At 40.2% G+C, this 20152-nt stretch overlaps 1 protein-coding gene across 2 annotated transcripts in view; it reads right to left on the bottom strand.

Annotated features, from left to right (window-relative positions):
* prkcbb (protein kinase C, beta b) overlaps positions 1-20152 on the bottom strand; it is a 91728-nt gene that overhangs the window by 37379 nt on the left and 34197 nt on the right. For both annotated transcript variants that reach the window (XM_072368146.1, XM_072368145.1), the window contains exons 6-10: positions 12980-13136; positions 12169-12303; positions 10305-10401; positions 6503-6646; positions 2-175 (exon numbers count right to left, since the gene is read on the bottom strand). In XM_072368146.1, coding sequence (XP_072224247.1) covers positions 2-175; positions 6503-6646; positions 10305-10401; positions 12169-12303; positions 12980-13136 — 707 coding nt within the window. The remainder of the gene's footprint in view (position 1; positions 176-6502; positions 6647-10304; positions 10402-12168; positions 12304-12979; positions 13137-20152) is intronic.

Raw genomic sequence — 20152 nt, 5'->3', positions numbered from 1 at the left:
CCATAGTCTGGAAGGTGGAGTGCAGCTGTGTTAGGAACGGAGGCTTTCCAGCCAACGCTAACACTCTCTTCTCCACCATAGTGCACTCTACGTCATCATCCTGGATCACAACGTCCTTCTTAAGGATCTTTATAGCGTACAGCTCCTCCGTCGCTTTACGCTCTGCCAGCATCACCTGGAGAGAAAGAGGGAGAAACGTGGGCATTAGGGAAAAAGGTGAAATGTCAGGAAGACGCATTCATAAATATTAAAAAATCTTTATGACGCAGAGAAAAGATGAGAGCAGTGAAGAAAGGAGAAAATTAGGAAAGAGGTGGAGGAGGGAGGGGAAGAAGCAATGTTGCAGAGGATGGGTATGAAGGAGCTGAATGACAAAGGAAAGTTTTGTGTTTGACAGTCAAGGTGGAACTAGAGAGACAAGATACAAAAGAGGACATTACTGATTCATCATTTTTCAATATGTCCCTGGGCAAAGGAAACCAGGGGGAAATGAAGAGAATAAGAAGGAAAGACAGGGGGATATAGTGTATTAAAACCTCCAACACAGTGTGGCAACATTTTGGTTGCAGCTTGAGTTACACCACAGAATTAATTCAAGGCTCGTTGAACTGTAAGCTACTTGCTCTTTGAATACTAGCAATGAAATGTACATAAAAACAATAGAAAAATCAGCTTGCATCATACTGCATAAACACCCTAAACACATCTGAAAAACTGTATAAAAAAGCAAATACTGGTGCTTTTGTTGTGTTTTTTAAAAAAGAAAAAAAAAGCTCTTAGTGAGTCTGCCAGTGTATTTTATGTGGTATTCAAGCTGGGGGAGGTGGGGTGGTAGGAGGTAGAGTATGTCATCTGATAAAGGGGAACTTGGTGTTTTCAAAGGACTGAAGACCACATAATTAGCTTTTTGGGCTTTCTTCTTTCCCTCAGTGTTTTATATGGCTTCTCGTGGTAAAAAAAACAATCTGGTGGATTACAAAATGGAGTTTTCTCTTTTATGGAAAACATCAGTCGTGAACTGTCCATGTCCATGTCCAAGCTTTGCATTCTTACATTCATCTACATCCCTTAAACAAAGGATCAACAGTCACACAACCAGCTGACCAAAAAGAGCAGACAGCTTCTTTCATGAGGGGGGGCAGAAATATACAGGAGCTAAAACTGAGCTTTCCAGATAAATTATGACACAGAGTACTCACAGTAATGTACAGGAAGAGAAAAGCAATGCGGTTTTTTAACATTAATGCAAGAAAACCTCTTTCAGTGAACTCTCAAAATATAAATGACTAGATCTTGTTGCTCAGAGGTCTAAATCACATTGTTAATGGGAACTTGGGGAATGCAAAAATCAATTAACAATATCTGTGTGGTATTGTATATATGTAACTATGTAAAAGGGGGCTAATATTGTCTTCTATGCACATTGTAGGATATAATACAGATACCATATTTATTTTTTACCATATTTAGTCAGTGAGTCAGCTGGAAACATTAAAACTGATAGCTGGCAAACGTGTTCTCAGCAACCTCCTTGAGTCACACAGCTGGTTACAGGTGGTAAACTCTTTCTGCCACAGTAATCAATGCAATTTTCTAAATAAATGGTTCATAGTTAGAAATGCTTAATCATCATCTACAATCATCATCTACATGTAAAGTTTATTAAAAGGTTCATTAGCAAGTCTTAAGTTTAGTGATAATCTTGTGACAATGTCACCAACATTTAGAGCCTTTCTAAAACACGATGTGTGGATTTTTTTTTTACCAAAAAGAAATGTATATGAACAAGAGACAGAGAAAAGAATTAGAGATTATATCACATTTCATTTTCAGGAACTTCTTAGCAAACTGTCTGAAGACAGAGGACGGTGGATGGGTCAAGAGAACTGGATTTAAAAGTAGGAAAAGGGCTGATGAAGTACGGGCACGGCACAAGGAGAAGAAGGACATCAAGACCTGACCTTTAGCCAAGGTCAAGTGAATCCTACACTCTCAAAGAGACGACGAAATGTCTTTGTCTCGTCTTACTCTCTTGCATATCGAATCATATTTTCCTCTCTCTTTGTGGGTTTCGATTTTATCTCTTCCCCTCCCCCCATAAGTTTTTTTTCCTCTATTTTGTGTCGGCAACATGTTGCAAAAAACACGTGCCTTATAACACATAAAACCCAGTTGGATAGTCAGATGTATGAGAATACAATGCTTTTAACAAACTATAACTTTCATAGAGGGACGACATAACTTAATTATTAGATCTTTTTTTCCAGAAACTAAGAACATTATAAAGTTTGTGTCTATGATTTGTGGTTTGAATCCCAGCTAGGTCCTTTGTGTGTGGAGTTTGCATGTTAACAGTATTCCCTCCATACTGTGGATGTCCCCGTGTATGTGTGGGTTCTTTCTGGGTATTCCGGCTTCCTCCCACCAACCAAAAACATTGGCCCTAGGCGTGAGTGTGAGTGTGGATGACTGTTTGTCTCGTTTGTCTCTGTGTGGCCCTGTGATGGACTGTCCATGGTGTACCCCGCCTCTCGCCCAATGACAGCTGGGACAGGCTCCAGCCAGCCTATGTAACGCACTAGACAAACCTGCAATTGAAGTCACAGACAACTTTTGTGATGACAACTTTTCCTTAAGTTTTTCAGATCCCACCGTTGTCTGATCATAGGGATAAAGAAACAATACTTTAGAATTGTCCCTTTAACCAAAGAGAACAAGGTTGTTTAGTTTGGCCAATTAATTCAACTAAGGTAGATGCTTCAAATGTTGCCAAGGGTTTAAGGGGTTAATGTAATTTTTTTTCTCAATGAGGTCAGACCCTTAACAGCTTTGCTGTTTATGTCTTATACATATTCAGGTATGATAATGTAGAGAGGTTATCAGGTTCAAGATGCTACTGGGAGTTTAGCGCAGATGGACAAAGAGACACAGTTATATATATATATATATATACATATATATATATGTGTGTGTGTGTGTGTATGTATTTCAGATGTGTGAGCATGTGTGCATGGAAATGAGTGAGGAGGAGGTTGTTACTGTACGTATTTGCACAAAAGGCAGCCACAGTTTATAAATCTGGAGCATTAAAATTGGATTTGCCCCGGTGGCATCCTCTGCTGTACCCAGGCAAGAATGTGAGTGTATGTTTGTGTGTATGCGTGGACTCAGTGCATATGGTGGCAGTGTGACTCTATGTAAATACAAACTCTTTAAAGTTGAAACAGAAAGGAAGGACACCATCTGGCTCACAGTTCATTTTGCACAACTACAAGGACAAGACCAGTGCAAAGGGAAGAAGGCTTAAACCCACAGAATTTCATCAAAAATTAAATCGCTTTGCAGACTGAAGAAGGACAGCTCGCAAAGCAACGACAGCAGCTTGCCAACATCATGACAAGCCACCTATGGTAACACATGGTGAAAGGTTGAGTTTGAGTTATTTTTGAATTCACCTTTTGCACGTGATCCTAATCATTAGATGTAAACTGCTTCCTGGTTTCAGGTTATGAACAGTGTCTTTGTCAAGGTCTTTCACAAACTGGCGAGTACAGTATGAACTGTGGTGTGTGTCACTGTTTTATCCATGAATGCAGTTCAGGGTTATTTACTAGAAAACAGTCCTGAGGAGATTAGTTGTCCTGTGACGTAAATGATGCCACTGTGTTTTCTCTGCTGACCTTGCAGAGGGACTTATCAAGGCTAAATACTCCCTTAAGTAACTGCAATTGGCTGTACGACTGAGCTGAGTGTAATGTTCTAAACTGTCATAATAAACATGTTTGTGTATATTTGCAGTAAGCCTGAGTGTATTTGATGTGTATAAAAAAAGGATCTTCAATTAGATGAATGGTTCCCAACCTTTTCCCTAGAAGCAACACCTCATTATCTACGAAAAAGCTGCGACCCCTCGCTGCCGCCAAAACCAAGCGTGCACAGGTGTGCGTGCACCTGTACTCACAAATCACAGAATAAATAAACTAAATTTTTTTTACTGGCACCGCATTCCAGAACAATCTGCAACACTACATTTTAGCAACGTAATCTTGTATGACCACTATGCTGTTTCATATCAACCAGAGGTAACAACTTATTTCAAACTACATCATGAGCTCTTCTTAAAGCTGACAAAGTAGTTTAAGTTCCTAAAACTAACCAAACCGCAAGCAATTGGAAAAAGCAAAATAACTGTCTTAAAATTATATCAGAATCATAATACGCCACACTGCAACTGTCTACAAACCGCCTCCAGTAGCTTAATGTTATCTGTTTGAGTATAAACCAAAGAATGAAGTCTGGCTTTCAATCTGTGAAAATCTGATACCAAATAACACCTTGCACATTTCTCTTAGATAACAGGGTCTTTAATAAAAACCGTAAAGATGAAAAAAGGACACATGCACTCTTTTTCATTAAACTGACTGCACCTAAACATGTAAACCTAAACAAGACATTAATCAGACTAGGTCAGATCTTATCTTATCTTATTACTAGCATTCTGGCATAAGTCTGAACTGCATACGGTCACACTAACACACAGTAAGTATGGGTTACTTTCTCATAGGGTCTGCTTTTAATAAAAATACTGCAGATAACATCAGATAATTCAGTGGCAGCATAGCTAAAAGTTCTGGATGGCAGCAGCCTCTTGTCTCTGTTTGACACACAGAACAAAATGCAAAGCTGTGGTGGTGAAGTCAGTGACCCCAGCTGTAGATAAGCCGAGTAAGAGGCCATTCCGAGCCCTTTTTTCACACTAGCTGTTTAACGAGTTCAGCCGCTCCCATGTTTCACAACCACTGCACACTTGTCAGACCGACATGAACTGCTATGGCATTATGACATGTTGTAGAAATGCATTCATCTCATCGTGTACTGCCCAATCCAAGAATTGAACATGTGCTCTATTCTTCTATTTTGTGTGCACGTCTAAATGAAGCTGTGTGGAACATTAACATCAATATCCCATGTTCTAAAAGAGATTTTCAGTCGAGCAACTGCCAGGAAACAGAGGATTAAAGTGGTGCTGTCCTTGGTGCTGAAGCCCAACAGTTACTCACAAATACAAACCGTACATGTGGTTTAACATTCATGAATTCCAAAAGAAGAAATATACCTTCATATATGTGTTTTTGTGTCTTTGTTCTTATCCTTGCAGGCTCCTGTTGCACTGGGTTGTGGTGGTGTAGGAAATGGCAACCCTGATCAAAATGAAGCATGCCCTTCTCAGTGTTTGCCCATGAGATATGTTTGTGCGTGCGTGCGTGTGTTTTCATCACACCATAAAAATCCTCCACAGAGAAATGTAAGCAGCATTATTGTAATGCAGATGTCCTCAGACACTGGCTGAGAAAGCTGCTCGGAAGGCACCAGCCTCCCACGCAACTCAGGATTCTTTAAAATGACGTACAGCACGTGAGCGCATGCTCCTGCATGTGGTTCTGGGTCTGTGTAAAACAAGCTGTATTCATAAAATGTGATGCTGTGTGTGTGTGTGTGAGCAGTGGGTGACCAAGTGTGTTTAACTCAACAGAGGCTACATGTTTGTTTCCACAGGCGTGCTCATGTGCATCTCTGCATATTTCAGAAATCTGTGCTTATGTGTGCATGAATGTGAGGGTCAGGTTTTCCAATAATGATTGAGCTTCAACTCTGGCACTGCACGGTGACGCATCAGTGAAGCTTTAAATGTCCGTTGCCATGGAAACAGGCAGCCGGCATACAGGTCTGATACACAGACAATGGCTTCGCTTTTTTTCTCCTTCTCTGTCATGCTCTTACGTAGCTTTCAGACTCTCTCCACACTGCTGCTGTCTTTTTTTTCACACCACATCCTCCCATTCTTTCTGTTTCTTGCCTGGATTCCCATTCACTCATTGATGTCAGTCCTCCCTCTCTCAGGTTTCCCCCTCCTTTCTCTCTCTCTCTCTCCCACTTTTCATTCACTCTGACGTTTTTACCTCTCTCTCAATTCATTCATGTCAGTCTTGTCACCGTGGATCTCATCGCTGTCTCCCTCTCCTTTCATCACTCTCACCACTTGTCATGTCATCCTCTGCACCTCTTTCCCTTCATCCGTCTCTGTCTACCTGTGCTTCATCTTCTTTAATTCTCCCTGTCTCCATCTTTGCTTCCCCTTCTTTGTTTGCAGCTCTGAAGCTCAGTCAAACTCCCAGAGGTATTTACTATAGTACACAATTCAAAAAATATCTTTGCATATGCATGATGGCTGCCTTGCATACACTATGTTCCTTGGGAGCACAGGATGGGTTAGTGCTTAAAAATGAAAGCTCCACTGTTGCACCACAGTTCTAGTCTTGTGGCCACATAGGCTGTTGTTTTGAAAAAAAAACAAAAACAGAATATATGAACTGTCCTGTTTGTGTCATGCAAAATACCATGTGCAGGTAATGATGAGTCAGATTAACAGCAATGTACTAATGCGTGTATGGCCTAAACAGACAAAAGGCGACATACACACTAATCAACACCTTGCTCCTACCTTGCCAAAGCTGCCCTTTCCCAGTACCATCAGAAAGTTGAAGTCAGACAGCCTTATGCGATCTTGGTTGCCGTTGGAGTCGAACCGGGACGCAGCATTGGCCGACTTGCCTTCAGTGCTCTTGCCCACCGCAATTTTAGCCCTCTAGATGGAGGAGAGAGACAATGGGTACAAAACATTACAAATTCGCAAAAAACTACAGGTTGAACATTTTATGTACGATGAGAAAGTGAAGGTGGTGTGCAGATCTAATGCAGCTAAGCCTAATTTTAGAGTCCATCTCACTGTACAGTGTAATTTGTTGCATTTAAAGAGTCATTATTTTCATTACAGGTTAATCATTACATTTTGGTGTTCAAAAATCTTTTTTTCTTCCATACTGTACAGAGCTGATGCACCTCTTGTCATGTGCAGTCTAAAACAGTACTGTTACTTTAAGGCCCACCTTCCGAATAGCTCAGTTTGGCCTGGTTGGTCAGTTTGCTCAGAGAAAGATTAAAAGTTGTGACATTGGGAGAACATTTTCAGACAAAGGTCAGTCCTGTAACAGTTCACTGACAACACTGATGGCATTAAATGTGAAATTGTACTCTTTAAGCAACACTGAACAAAATATGTGAGAGGCTTGCAAAGATTTCACACAGAAAAACATTTTTCTAATTCAGTGTTTTTGTTTTTTTTTTAAAACACCAAAAAGTTGAAGTTTTTCTTCTTTTCGATTCCATTTATTCTATTCTGCACAAATATTTCACACTCCATGCCCCTCTTTCCAGAACTTTTTCCCTCCCTCGGAGTCTGCCATTCTTTTCCGTGATGACAGTCGCCACTTTCCTCATTTCAGCACTTCAATCATTTAATCATCATTCTCTAAATAAATCCGTTTTCAGACTAAATTTTAAGAAGGCCTACGTCTCTGACTCCTAATTTATTCATTTACATCACCCCTTGTCTGTCTCAGTTCACTCTGTACTTCATTCCAACAATCTCTCAGTTTATTCTCATTGTCAGTCTCCTCTCCTGTCTCTGACGAAAGGAACTGCGACTATAATCCGATGCTATTCTTTTTAGAGCCGCACCTCTGTTTTAGCAAGCTCTTCTTAGGTTAACCCCAATTAATATGAACACAACTAAACACTCAGGAACTTAAGTACAGGAGGAGTACGTCTTATCTTTACTGATTTTATCTTAAATTGATGATCCACACAGAGGCTCTGTATACTATTTCTCCACTGCCACTACTCTACTTCTCCAATGACTCCACTCCTCCCTGCAATGTCTGTTGTGTCAGTTGTGCATGTGTGCGAAGCAACCCATATGGTTGTCGACTCATCAATGGATGAAAGCCGCTATCTGTCTCCATCTGTTGTCACATAAACACATACTTATAGCAGGAATAGTAGAGGTATTTGTAAGCAGCAGAGCGTGCTAAAGGCAACATTCTAAAAGCTTTCGAAGATTAATGATGCTTGCCTTGTTTTGCCTCTCTCTCTACAGCCATGTGTCTGAGCAAATTTTGTTTACATCATAAAACATTATCATACAAAATGATGAATGTGAAGAGAAGGGTGTGATTAACTGTTTTCAGTTTTGGTATGCATCTACCCAGTTTAAGCACCGATACTCAGATTATTGCATTTCTAGATCAAGGGCACTAATGAGTAGTTATTAGTTAGTTTCGTCTATCAAAATGCAATTTGCCAAGTGCCAAAATACGTAGATTTAATTTTCTGTTTGACCGGGCTCATGTGCCAGAAGGCATACATGCAGTGGACATTATCTGCTAGTTGTATAGTGAAAGTTTGTGATCCCTGAGGAATTGTTGATGTTTTTGCATAAGTACGACCGAAAGAATATTTTAATACAAGCCCCTGAGAGTAGATAAGAGAACCTCATTAAAGTATGTGTGATAGGGAAAATATGGAAAACTTTAGCAACTTTAGACCTTCTTTAGCAACAGTAACTATCTTATTTCTGTTAACTGCTGATAAAACCTTCCAGAATGCTAACTGCATTTTTCTTGTAACCTTTTCTTTGTTTCACCAGTTTGTGTGGCATCAGTTGTAAGTGTGTGATAAAATGTTGACATTTCTCTTTGGTTCTGGTCCATATGCAGCAAAACCAGTCCCAAACCATGATACTAAAGCCATCATAGTGTCTGACAGATTATTCTTTTGCTGGAATCCAGTGTTTTCTCTTCCCAAGACACATATAACACATGTATGAACCACAGAGATCCATTTATATCATCCACAAACACCAAACTGCAGCAATGTCCTTTTTGAAGAGCTGGGGCTTTCGTTCCTTGCACATAACATGTGTAGACACATGTTCAGAGAACTCCTGACGATGTACTCATGAACATTAGCTGATGTAAAAGAGGCCTTATGTGTGCAGAAGATTCTGTTCAAAAACTTTCAAACACTACCATACATGAGTGTGTGTGCTTGCAACTCATGCTACCAGTGTGAAAGCTCTCCGTCAAAGCTCTTTCTGTAAGTGCTTCGCTCCAGAGGTTTGATTTTGTGTATGTGTGAGTGTGTGTAATAGATACCCGCCCGCCCGCCCCTTCCGCCCCCTTGAGAATGTGTCTCAGTGAGCGTCTGAGGACCATGACCTTGAGGATAACGGGGGCTAAGAAAAACAGATAAAGAGTGACAAACACTCAGGGGGGTACTGAAGGAGACAAAGGACAAAACAGATAACTGGGAGAGGGAAGCAAATGAGGAGAAAGAGAAGGAGGATGATTGGAATAAATGGGGGATGAAAGGCCAATCACATAAAGCAAGCAGATTCTGTGAAACCGTCACGTGCGCCTGCAGCGGAGAACATGAGACATGAGCGTAGGGCTCTGTCAATCTTCCCATCTATCTATCAGTAAAAAAAAGCTATTCCACATACTTAGAGAAATTTCAGACAACTCCTGTAAGCTATAGAGGAAAATACCTCACTTTTAGACCCACTCTAGAGGGTAACATACTTGTTGACCAAGCAAGTATGTCAAAGCATCAGGATAGAGAACTCAAAGCAATATGAATGAAAATAGAAAATACACAACAAATAAGAAAGGGCAGAAACAGGAGTCAATGTATGTGACTGAACTGCAAGATACCAGCTGAAGGAAATTCGATTTCCAACCAAATCATACAGTCTTGATCTCATGTGTTTGAAAACTTTTGGTGGAAACTGGGGTGGGGGTGGGGGGTGGTGGTCCATAACAAGACTCTATCCTGCTAAACTGATCAGTCTACTTTTTTCCTTTAATACTTACAAAAGAAAGGACACAACACTGTTCAAACACCTTTAAGCATGTTTTACAAAGTCAGAATTTACAGCCAGATGCTGTAGTAACTTATTTTCCCCACACTATTGTCCACTAAGGACAGCAGTTAGGAATACTGGATTGCATGTTTGCTAATACAACCCCCTAAATGTTACATACTGGAACTCTAACAGATTTCTAAATGAGTCTGTCATGTTTGTGGCTTGGTGTCAGCATGACAGAAGGAGAAGAGGAAGAAGGAAGGAAAAGACGGGGAATCACTGAGCCAGGTTATCCTCACTACTGCCAAATGTGTTAATGAATGGGCCTACTGGTCAGCCCACACACACATGCACACATTCACACACGTCTGGACCTGCCGTGTGCCAGACCGGATGGTACTCTAAGTGTGCCTGCCAAATGCTAACAGCTCCCCCAGAGTGGCCCTTACCCAGACACACAGAGCTCACAGCTTCCTGCTCACACACATTCGCAGACCTGCCATACCAACACATTCAAACATAGGCAGGCACACATACACACCTCAAATTTCTGCCGTAGCTCCTCGTTACCCTCCTCCCCCTCTGGAGCCACAGGAACATTGAAGTACTCGCCTTCTTCCTGAGAGAGCAGCTTAAACCTAAAGAGGGGGATATTTCCAGTCAAACCAATTGAAGTCAAATCAATAATGTTACACAATAGAAATGTTAAACTGCTGCCTTAAACTTAAGCTGAAACAATCTGAGGACACAACTACGATGTAACCTTTAAAGGAGATATGGTAACAAACAGAACAAACTGTCCTTTTTACACACCCCACAGATATGGTGCAGCATCATTTAGTGTTTGACACTACATGACAAACAACAGTCTAATTAAAGCAGAATATACAGCATATATACATTCTAAATTTGGCATATCACAGAAAAATAGGTTAACTACCCAGCTTAACATGAATGATTAAACAATCACCAAGTATATAAAATCAGGATTAAAACTCATAAGAAAATGAACAGAGCTCTCTGCTCTAAGATTTCAGAGGTGTGATCGCTTTGGACACTGACTGGCAGATCTCAGATCAGAGTTTTAACCAAGCCAAGAACTCCGATTTGAGATCACAAATGCACACACCAGTTATTAATTGTTTAGGTAACTTGGTAAAAATGAGCATTCAAAAAAGGAAGGTTAGTGTTTGTAGTGATTCAAAACTCTCTATCCCTGACTGTTCACAAAATCAATGCTCTGAGAATGCACTGACCATAGTTAGTCCAGTGACCCCTGTTCTTTAGCTCTCTAAGCTCTGGGTGCAGTGTTGGCTCTTCTGCAAATGCAAGCACACACTGTTCCTTAATGGTCACTCAATCCACCAAGCTGCCTTGCAACTGTGCTCTTCAGAAAATTAATCCAGTTCTTCATCTCATTATTCTTCTGAATTTAAGAAGGCAGTTGAAGTTCTGCTAATTTTGGCCTCTGGGGAACATGCATTTATATAATGAAGGCACAACAGTTTGCTGGTGGTCAGATACAAAGCAATAGCTGGCGAGCTAGAGGCTAGTGCATTTTGGTACACCTCGCCAGAACATTACAGTGTTAGAGGTGGGGTTGGATTAAATTAACAATAATAAATCATGGAATCAAGGTTTCTGAACTTTCCAACAGAGAGTCTGATAAGAGAAACTGTCAAATCTCAGTCTTTTTGCACGTTTTTCTAACATCTACAATGTGTTTCCATCCAAGCTTCTGAATTTGCTCTACACTGACTTTAAGGATACATTTTTTACTGTTTTTAGGCAGTCAAAATTGCTTACATAAAGCAAATCTGCCACTGACTTCAGTTAACTGCCCCTTATCTTGCAATAAAAACTAAATATACAGAGCCATGCTGGGCTTTTATAAACATATTTTGACACATTTTTGACATTTTTTCCCTTATCATTTTTCTTTCACATTTTTTTTGTCATCCAACTTTGAGCAGCTATAAAGTTGCACAAAGGTGGATAAAAGGAAAACCAGCATTTTCCCAGGCTCACTTTGAATATCAGGTGCATAATGGCATCTCCCCACCTCCACCATTCCACCTAAAATCCTGGCATTTCATTAAAAACCCTGACAGGCAGTGTCAGCAAAAACACAGGAAGACGGAGAGAGATAGAGACTGGGCTACAGACACAGAGGGAGGGAGGGTGGTGGAGAGATGAAGAAGCAGAGATAAAGAGAAGGGGTAGAGTTGCTCTGGCACCGACTATAACCAGACTAAAAAGAGGAGTTTCAACTGAAGTATTTCTCCTATGGTGCAGTAATGAACAAGGTCACCTTCACTCTTCCACCTCCTCCTCTTCCACTGGTTTCAATGCCTCACATTTCTCCGCCCCCTCCATTCATCCCTTCCCTCCTCTTTTCATCTTACCATCCATCCACTCCTTGTTTCTGGAGCTCTGAGATGCCGAAGGACAATGATCCCATGAAGTCATTGCGACTGGTCAAGTCCCAGTCCCACACCTCCACTGACAGGCGGCGGTCCTTATCGTACTCCTTCAGGTGGCTGAGAGACACACAAGCGCAGATACTTGAGATAGAAGTGGGCGGTTTTCAGTGAAGTGTTCTGACTTTAAAAAATACATGCGAGCAGTCCTGCATTAGCCATTACCATTATTGCCCTCAAGTAACATTTTGTGAGTGCCTATATTTCTTTGATATACATAATAATCACGTATCTCATTACCTACATAGAGCAAATAAAAATATTGTATCAGCTTTCTGAATGGCTGTTCACCTGTCCTGTCTTACATACATCCATAAACACAACTTACATGAAGCAGTTAAGTAACACTCTTCTATCATTTCTTACGATAAGAAAATTATATGATATGATAGGAAAAGTGCCCCTCAGCGTGAACATCTGCACCAAGATGCCTGGAGTTGCTAATTTCAACCCTCCTCCATGCTAATCGCAATAAGGCTTAGAAATAATGCTATTGGAGCCAACTGCAGCAAACAACCCCACAAGCAAGATTTTACAAATACGAGAAGCCAGATGTTTTTATCTGAATGCCGGCGGTTACGCTTGCTTGGAAAAACAAGCATAATGGGATGGTCTCAAAACACTGCGCTGAGTGAGGGGGAGAGATAAAAGAGCACAAAGAAACAAAGGAAAAGACCAACATAGGCAGAAATAAATGAAATAAGAAACCACCAAACTTGCTGTGGTAAAGTCTTACAATTTAAAGGTTTCATTCCAGGTTGGGTTGAGGCAGCACTTTATGGTCTTGGTCTTCTGTTTGCTCTCGCTGCGGGGATCTGGGATCAGTTTAAGTTTCACATAGGGGTCTGACAGACCATTTGGGTCCATGGGAACCAGATTCCTGCCCTCTTTGACTGAAAGTAGAAACAGACGGAATGAGGGAAATTGTTAGACAAAAGGGAGTCAGAACAACTTTCAAATAGAATTTTCAGTTATAACAACATTCAGAAATTTCCGTTAGGATGAATGCAAGACATAAGGTTAAAGTGGTATCCAGAGACTGAAACAAAAACATACACAATGGAAAAAGACAACAGATTAAATTTAATTATATAGATTTTTCGCATACAAAAGGGAGAAAATGTATTGTTAAATAATATAGATCTGTTGAACAAATTTTAATAGCAAATCAGTTACTCTAAAATAAACGTTAAAATATCTTTATTCTGAACAGAACTAACATTTATTCCACTTTCACTGTTTTTACAAATTATCATAATTTAATTACTTGACTTGATCTCCTCATAGTCACACTGTACTTTGGCTCTTTGCTACCGCAGGGATCATTCTGTTTTTACTTAGTGCAATACAAAATATTGCTAAAAAACAATATAACCATTCACCACATCTTTGTACACCAATGCAATGTTGTACTGCTCATTCTGTCGTGAAGATGGATTTATTTCAGAGGCTGCATTCAGTGACATTAAAATCAATTCATGTTTGTGTGACATGAACTTGGGAAGTGCTCCCTCTGAGCAATGAAATAAAGATTAAAAAGGAAAACTCCCTTGAAATGACCAAGTCATAACAATAACAATCATGACCCTTTATTGTATTGGGGATTACGACCTTGTGGTTGCCAGATCTGTCTGTGGTGACCATGTAGACTGACTGACGGTTGCCAGTTCAAACATTAATCCTTCCTGCGATTAGAGTGTGTGTCAAATTGTGTGTGTCCATAATTATCAATGCTGGTGAAGTTGTGAGGTCACGTCCAATTACCAGAAGTGGGGCAGCTGTGTATTAGGCAGCATGCTGGGGCAGCAATCTGCACACAGGAACTTTCTTCAACACAGAAACAAACTAAGTAGGCAAATGTAATTCACTATAAAAAATATATTGCTCACAAGACCTGATCTTATACTGAGAATCAATTATCTGCCTCAACTTGGTGCCACTTAACAACAACCAAAGCCCCCCCTAATAAAATTTAAGTGTTTATGCTTTGAAACATTTTTTTTTTTATGTTTTGCAAGAATTGTTGTGAGCAAAATCCACCATCAAAGCTCTGGCTGAGGATTTCTGCAAAGCACCGCCTACAGTCTCAGATAAGCGAGGTCAGACGCAAGCTTTATGGGAAATACTGGAAAAACCAATCTTGACTACTACTGGGTAGGACTTTTTTCATGCGCAGTGAGGAGACAATAAAATGAAAAGTTAGGTAAGACTAGAGGATAGTTTAGCACAAGCTAGCTAGAAAAGATGATAAAAGCAAGGATGAGTGAGTAGCTGTGGCTCTTGGCCACAAACAAGCTGGGAGCCACAGCCGAGTTGGCCAGGAGAGCTAAGATCCAACCACCTGGCAGCCAGTGCATTCCAAATAATGTAGAGAGTGATATAAAGTGAACTACTACTAAAGTGAACCTACATTGTGGTATTTCCGCTACCGTGCTACCATGCTACCATGTATAATTTAGCTTCGTCTTTCCGTTTCAAACATTTATGGCTTAATATATTACAAAATAATAGAAGTACTAAACAGAGCATAACACAAAGAGAGCAGAGTAGATAGGGCAGGCAGTGTCATCTGCTGACGGGCGGAGATGTGGGAGGGTTCAGATTAGCATATTCACTGATCCCCATGCCCTGAATGAGTGGAAAAGGTACATTATTGCAAATCCATATGGACTAACATATTACTCAGTCAATGAGTCATCATAACTATTTGGTCTTCACGGGTGGTTCCACTCATAACTGGAAAAGAAAAGTTGTTGTTTGGCAAGTGCAAGAAAGAGCATGTAATTCCTGGAGAAATTGGAGCAAAATTCCTGACACTGTCTGTGTTTTGCCAACTGCTAAATTGTTGAAACTGAATATCAAATGTTTATAAACTGTGTTCCAAGTGGCCCCTGAGGTTGCCATGTGGAGGTTAGGTGCAGGATTCTATCCCAGTCAGATGAAAATTCACAAAAACTTTGTCTCAAACTACTGCTGTTTAAAGCGGCACTAGGAAAACAAACATCCATCTGAGCATTGCACACGCAGAGCCATGAATAGGGATTTGCTGAAGAGACTGACAAAAGCACCTCCAGAAGACACCAAAAATGTTGAGCAACAAAATAGGGTAATGTTACTGGACTTAATAAGAATAGGGTATATTTTCATATATATCTGTGATGAATAAACACAGTAACACTGTGAAACACTGAAACAGGACTGAGATGGCCAACTGAGGCTTTTACTGTGAGGCAAGGATGCTAACAGAAAGATTATAACTTACACTTCAAACTCTGAAAAATAACCCAACATGGATGAACATTCTGCTGTTGTAGAGTTGTGCATTTCCCATTCGCTATGACACAGAGCACTAAAGTAAATGTCTGGAGTATATAAACATGTTTCCTTCGTTTAATACAGGAATCACAGCTTCAGTCTCCACAAACAATCTATGCAGCGCAGATCATGATCATATTTTTTCCACGATCATATACCTGCACTTTAGCAACGTTATTATTTAGTTGGCATGTGATGTGGTACCTGGCTGAAAACCAGGCACTCCAAGGAAGTTTCAACTCCAGGAATGAGCATAACAAAGGTTGGTGTGCTTCAAAACAAGCCAGAAGCACTGTTTCAAGGTCCACACATTCTTCTCGTGCTGCTTTAGGGAAAAGACATAACTCTAATTGACACAGTTTTGCAAGCGTGAGCACTGCAAGCCTATCCTGCATACATCAATATGACACTTGCGTTTGTTGTGTAAGAAAAAGTGAATATACAAGTTATTAAATAAGTGTCACTTCTGGTTTACTCGTGTCTATGGGGCAGATGGGGCATTGTCATTTAGAGGCTTCGAGCACAAAAAGTGTAGGTCTTCACATTTCCTAGGAAAAATATTTCCTGTGATTTAACAGAGAATTATACATGTCGACTGAAAATGGTAGGCAAATAATTTTTCAGCTCCTTTTTAAATTTCATGATTTATTCCTCGCCCATGCTCCATCTCTCCACCGAGTTTCATGAAATTCAGCCAGGTAGTTTTCTTGCCGACATACAGACGAATGACCAAATTATGCTGAAAACACAGCCAATACTTTGTGACGCCATTGCGACAAGAGAGAGAATTATTTGCATGATAAACAGCTCACATAAATATGACGAGCAAGCAGCATTCAAAGCAGAACAGAAGAAGAGCTTCCAAGAGAGCTCAAAGTGTGAGAAAAGCCCAAGATGTCAGAGAGCAGCTGCTGTCAAAGCATTATTGCACACGAACCTCAAAGAGGTTAACCACAGCACAGACCCAGCATTAAACTCTCAGAAGAGCAGGTCAATAAATATTAGATGATGCCTGTTAAAGTGACCATCAAACACCAGCTTAGGAGAGCTGTAAAGAGGGTAGCATGCCAAATCGTCTCAGAGGACACTTTAGCAAGTGAATGGATCTGCTTGTGCATGCATGAATGTGGCTTTATATGCATGTGTGACATTTATGCATGTACAGAGTATGTGCTAATTGGATATAACATGTAGGTGTCTGCGTGCAAACGAGAGGGAAGTAATGCATGTGTAGGGCCAGCAGAGAAGAGAGTGCAGTAACAGCAGAATACTGTATGTGTACAGCAGCGTGGGTGTTGGCTGTGCACCTTTTGCCTTGTGAAGCAGCCTCATCAACTCTTACAGTGTCCAGCGTCCTCTTGCTTGCAGATATGCTGCTATACCTTCGCTGAAAAATGTATCTTGTGTACGGGAGGAGAAATCTGAAACAGATCCTCTACAGATGTAGGCACTACAATCATATTAGTTTCGACTCTTTGAGCTCTTCTGAGCTGTTGATAAATTGAATACTGCAAAATATACAGAGCAATATCCAACAGCTAAGTTGCAGATTATCCTTGGAGTTTCATGGGTGCCCAGTAAAAATTTCAGCCCAATCCAGTGACAAATGAGTGATTGTGAAAAGTTTCATAAAAAACATTAAATTTAGGGGCAAAAATCATAAATAAAATTGTTTGGAGTAGAGAGCAGCTACTATTTAATGTGTCCTGTTAATAGTATGAATAAAATTGAAGTAATCTTTTAAAAAATGTAAATCAGACTATTTTCAGCCGACTAGTTTAATGTAAAATAATAGGACTGCATTGTGTCACTAGAGCCTGGCGACATAGGCTACATTACCAGTGGTTCTACTTCAGCAGTGGTAATTGTCCTGACTGGAAACAAACTTGGTGGACATCCACAAAAGGAGAATGGAGAGAGCTTGTCTTCAGGAATTACTTTCATCTCTAGGAATATCTGGGATATAAAATCTAAAAACAGCTCATGAGTGACATCACTTTAATCTTTACCAGGTCAGATACAAATCTTAGAGTTGCTTCCATTTCCTCTAATGTGCATCAAGTCTCAAATCTACAGTTAAAAACGCTCTCAAACGAGTGTGTCACTTTTTTGCGAATTGGTTTATATTCGTTTTAATCTTATATCCAACAACTCCTTGTGTTTGACGAATCAACGTGTCTTATGAACCGGTTCCTTCCAAATATATAATCTTAGCATGGGTGCAGTTCCAAGGGAGAGGGCACCTTTACGATCTTAATTCCATATCCCACCGCATTTTCCCTGCTGGAGTGTCCATGACATAGATACCAGCTCCCCTTAATTCCCGTGAGTGCTATTTTGCCAGTGTCCCTGAACTCTGATCTGCCCCTGACAGCGAAGGGAGGAGAATTACAACTGATCAATACAGTGTCCCTTCAATCCAGTGCCAATTGCTTTGATGAAAAACATAATTAGAGTCAACAGCTCAAATTCATCTCTCTGTGTGTCAGCCATTTCTACTAGATCCTGCTTCGTTAGGCTGCAGAGTAGTTCTTGGTGGCTCTGCAATTCGTTCTCAGGAGTGGCTTTTTTTTCTCCCTTCACCTCACAATTATCAAGGCAGACGCTGCTTTTGGCTCCACACTGCCCCCTGTGTACTGAAATCAGTACTACTCATGCAACCGCCTTTCACTATTTGCTGAAATGATTCATCACATCGGCAGAAATATAGACACACAGTGAGTGTATTGAGAACAAAACCATCCCTTCAGTGTTAAAGCATCATAAGGCTGATTGAGCCAGACTGATCCATGTGAAAATAAAAACATTCACGGGTAAATTTTGTGTAATTTAGCTCAATATACTGCTCTGTATTGAAGCCCAAGCGGATTTTAGGCTTTGCTGATGTCCTAACAGTGTGCACGATAAGTACGCTCTCTTATCATTTCCCACAGTAACTACCCGCTAATGATCAGTCTATGAGCGTGGGAACCAGGAAGAAAGAACAGAGAGTAAATCATTGAGAAAAGAGAGACGGGAAAAACAGGAATAAAACCCAGTGAAAGATCATACATAGAACTGTACAACAGACACCATTTAGAAAGTATTAATGAATGATAAAAACAATATTTAAGTTTTCTTTTTCTTTTTTTTTTTACTGAAGCGCAGATGTACATTGATTATATTGACAATTCCATCCAATCCATTTCCTCTTTCTGTCAGCAGTACTGAAAATCATGTTCTCTAGCAACAAGAAATCCCTTGTATTGTTGCAGATCCTAACAAATACAATCTGTCTTTTAGCTGTACTAAGGTAACGCTAGTAAGACCCAGAGAAATGAACTCCAGACTTATTTGATCCAGCGAGGGGATGAAAGATGAACATGTATTATTCACTCTCATATTTGTGTCTGAATTGTGACATAGTTTAAGTTGGAGCAGCATTATGTATAAGGGAAATACGACCAGACATAAGATTTGACTAAAAAGTACATTTGAAATTTGGGTTAAACTTGATCAACCACCGGACTCGTGTGAACTGTGCTCACAAGACATGGGCTGTAATCTGAGCAGGAGTCACAAGTTTTCTTCTCACCCCAAAGTTAATTTCATATTCGGAATGAGTGTTTCAGCATGAGGCCCAGCTGGAGCAGAGCTGAGAGGCAAGAAGCAAAGTTAATTTGAACCTCGGCTGCCACCTGCAGGTGAAAAAAGCTACTGCAAGTAAAATAAGTAACAGAAAGGTGGTGAAGTCATCTTTTTGCCTGTTTGAAAGAAATAATGCCACAACCCGATTGATTAGTTTGCCATATTTTAAATGTGAACGCAAAACCAAAATGTTTTTAGCCAGACCACATGCTATAAAACTCTCATAGGTTTAAGTCAACAGCAGTGCCAATCATTCTACCACCGCAGAGAGAAGTGTGACCATATGAATATTTTAATGATAAATATTTCATTTTTCTTGAAGCTTGACTGGCAGGACCCTCTCACTCTCTCAACATCCTGCTTTATATCCTCAGCAACAATAGTTAATCCAAGGCTTAGTCTCAAGCTGCTAGATACAGCCACTGCAATCCTAATGGCTAAAAGTGAGAAAAAGAAACTCTGGACAAAGACGCCTGCAGAAACATTTTCACACCATAATACATAAGCAGCACTTGTTGTGTGGAAAGAGACAGGTCATCATTCAAGAAACATACAGAGAGGGTCATGAAAGAGGTAGACCAATGTAGGCTACACCTACAATTAATATTAACTCAATACAGAAGGTCGACAGCAAGTCCAAAATGTATGAAAACAAAGTCATACAAAATACTCAAACAATTCAAATATATTCCAGATGCCAATGAAGAGTGACACTATCAAACTTACAGTATGTTACAGCTACTTAGTTAAGTTACAGGTTAACTTAAATAACAGCTTATTTAACCGTAACTGATGCAGTGAGTAGCTTCCCAACCATGTCAGAAGACGCATTCTGCATTTGTGGAATAAATGTCACTTTAGGTTTACAACTCTAAGAAGCGCATTATCAGAACCTGGAAGCACAGTAGTGATCAATCATCTTCTCGAATGATCGTAATCGCATAAAAAATCATGTTGAAGAAAATCA

Source organism: Leuresthes tenuis, unplaced genomic scaffold (genome assembly GCF_036924035.1).
Source record: "Leuresthes tenuis unplaced genomic scaffold, fLeuTen1.0.hap1 SCAF_17, whole genome shotgun sequence".
Taxonomy (NCBI): domain Eukaryota; kingdom Metazoa; phylum Chordata; class Actinopteri; order Atheriniformes; family Atherinopsidae; genus Leuresthes; species Leuresthes tenuis.
The sequence above is the reverse complement of the archived record's forward strand: the minus strand, read 5'-3'. Positions and strand labels throughout refer to the sequence as shown.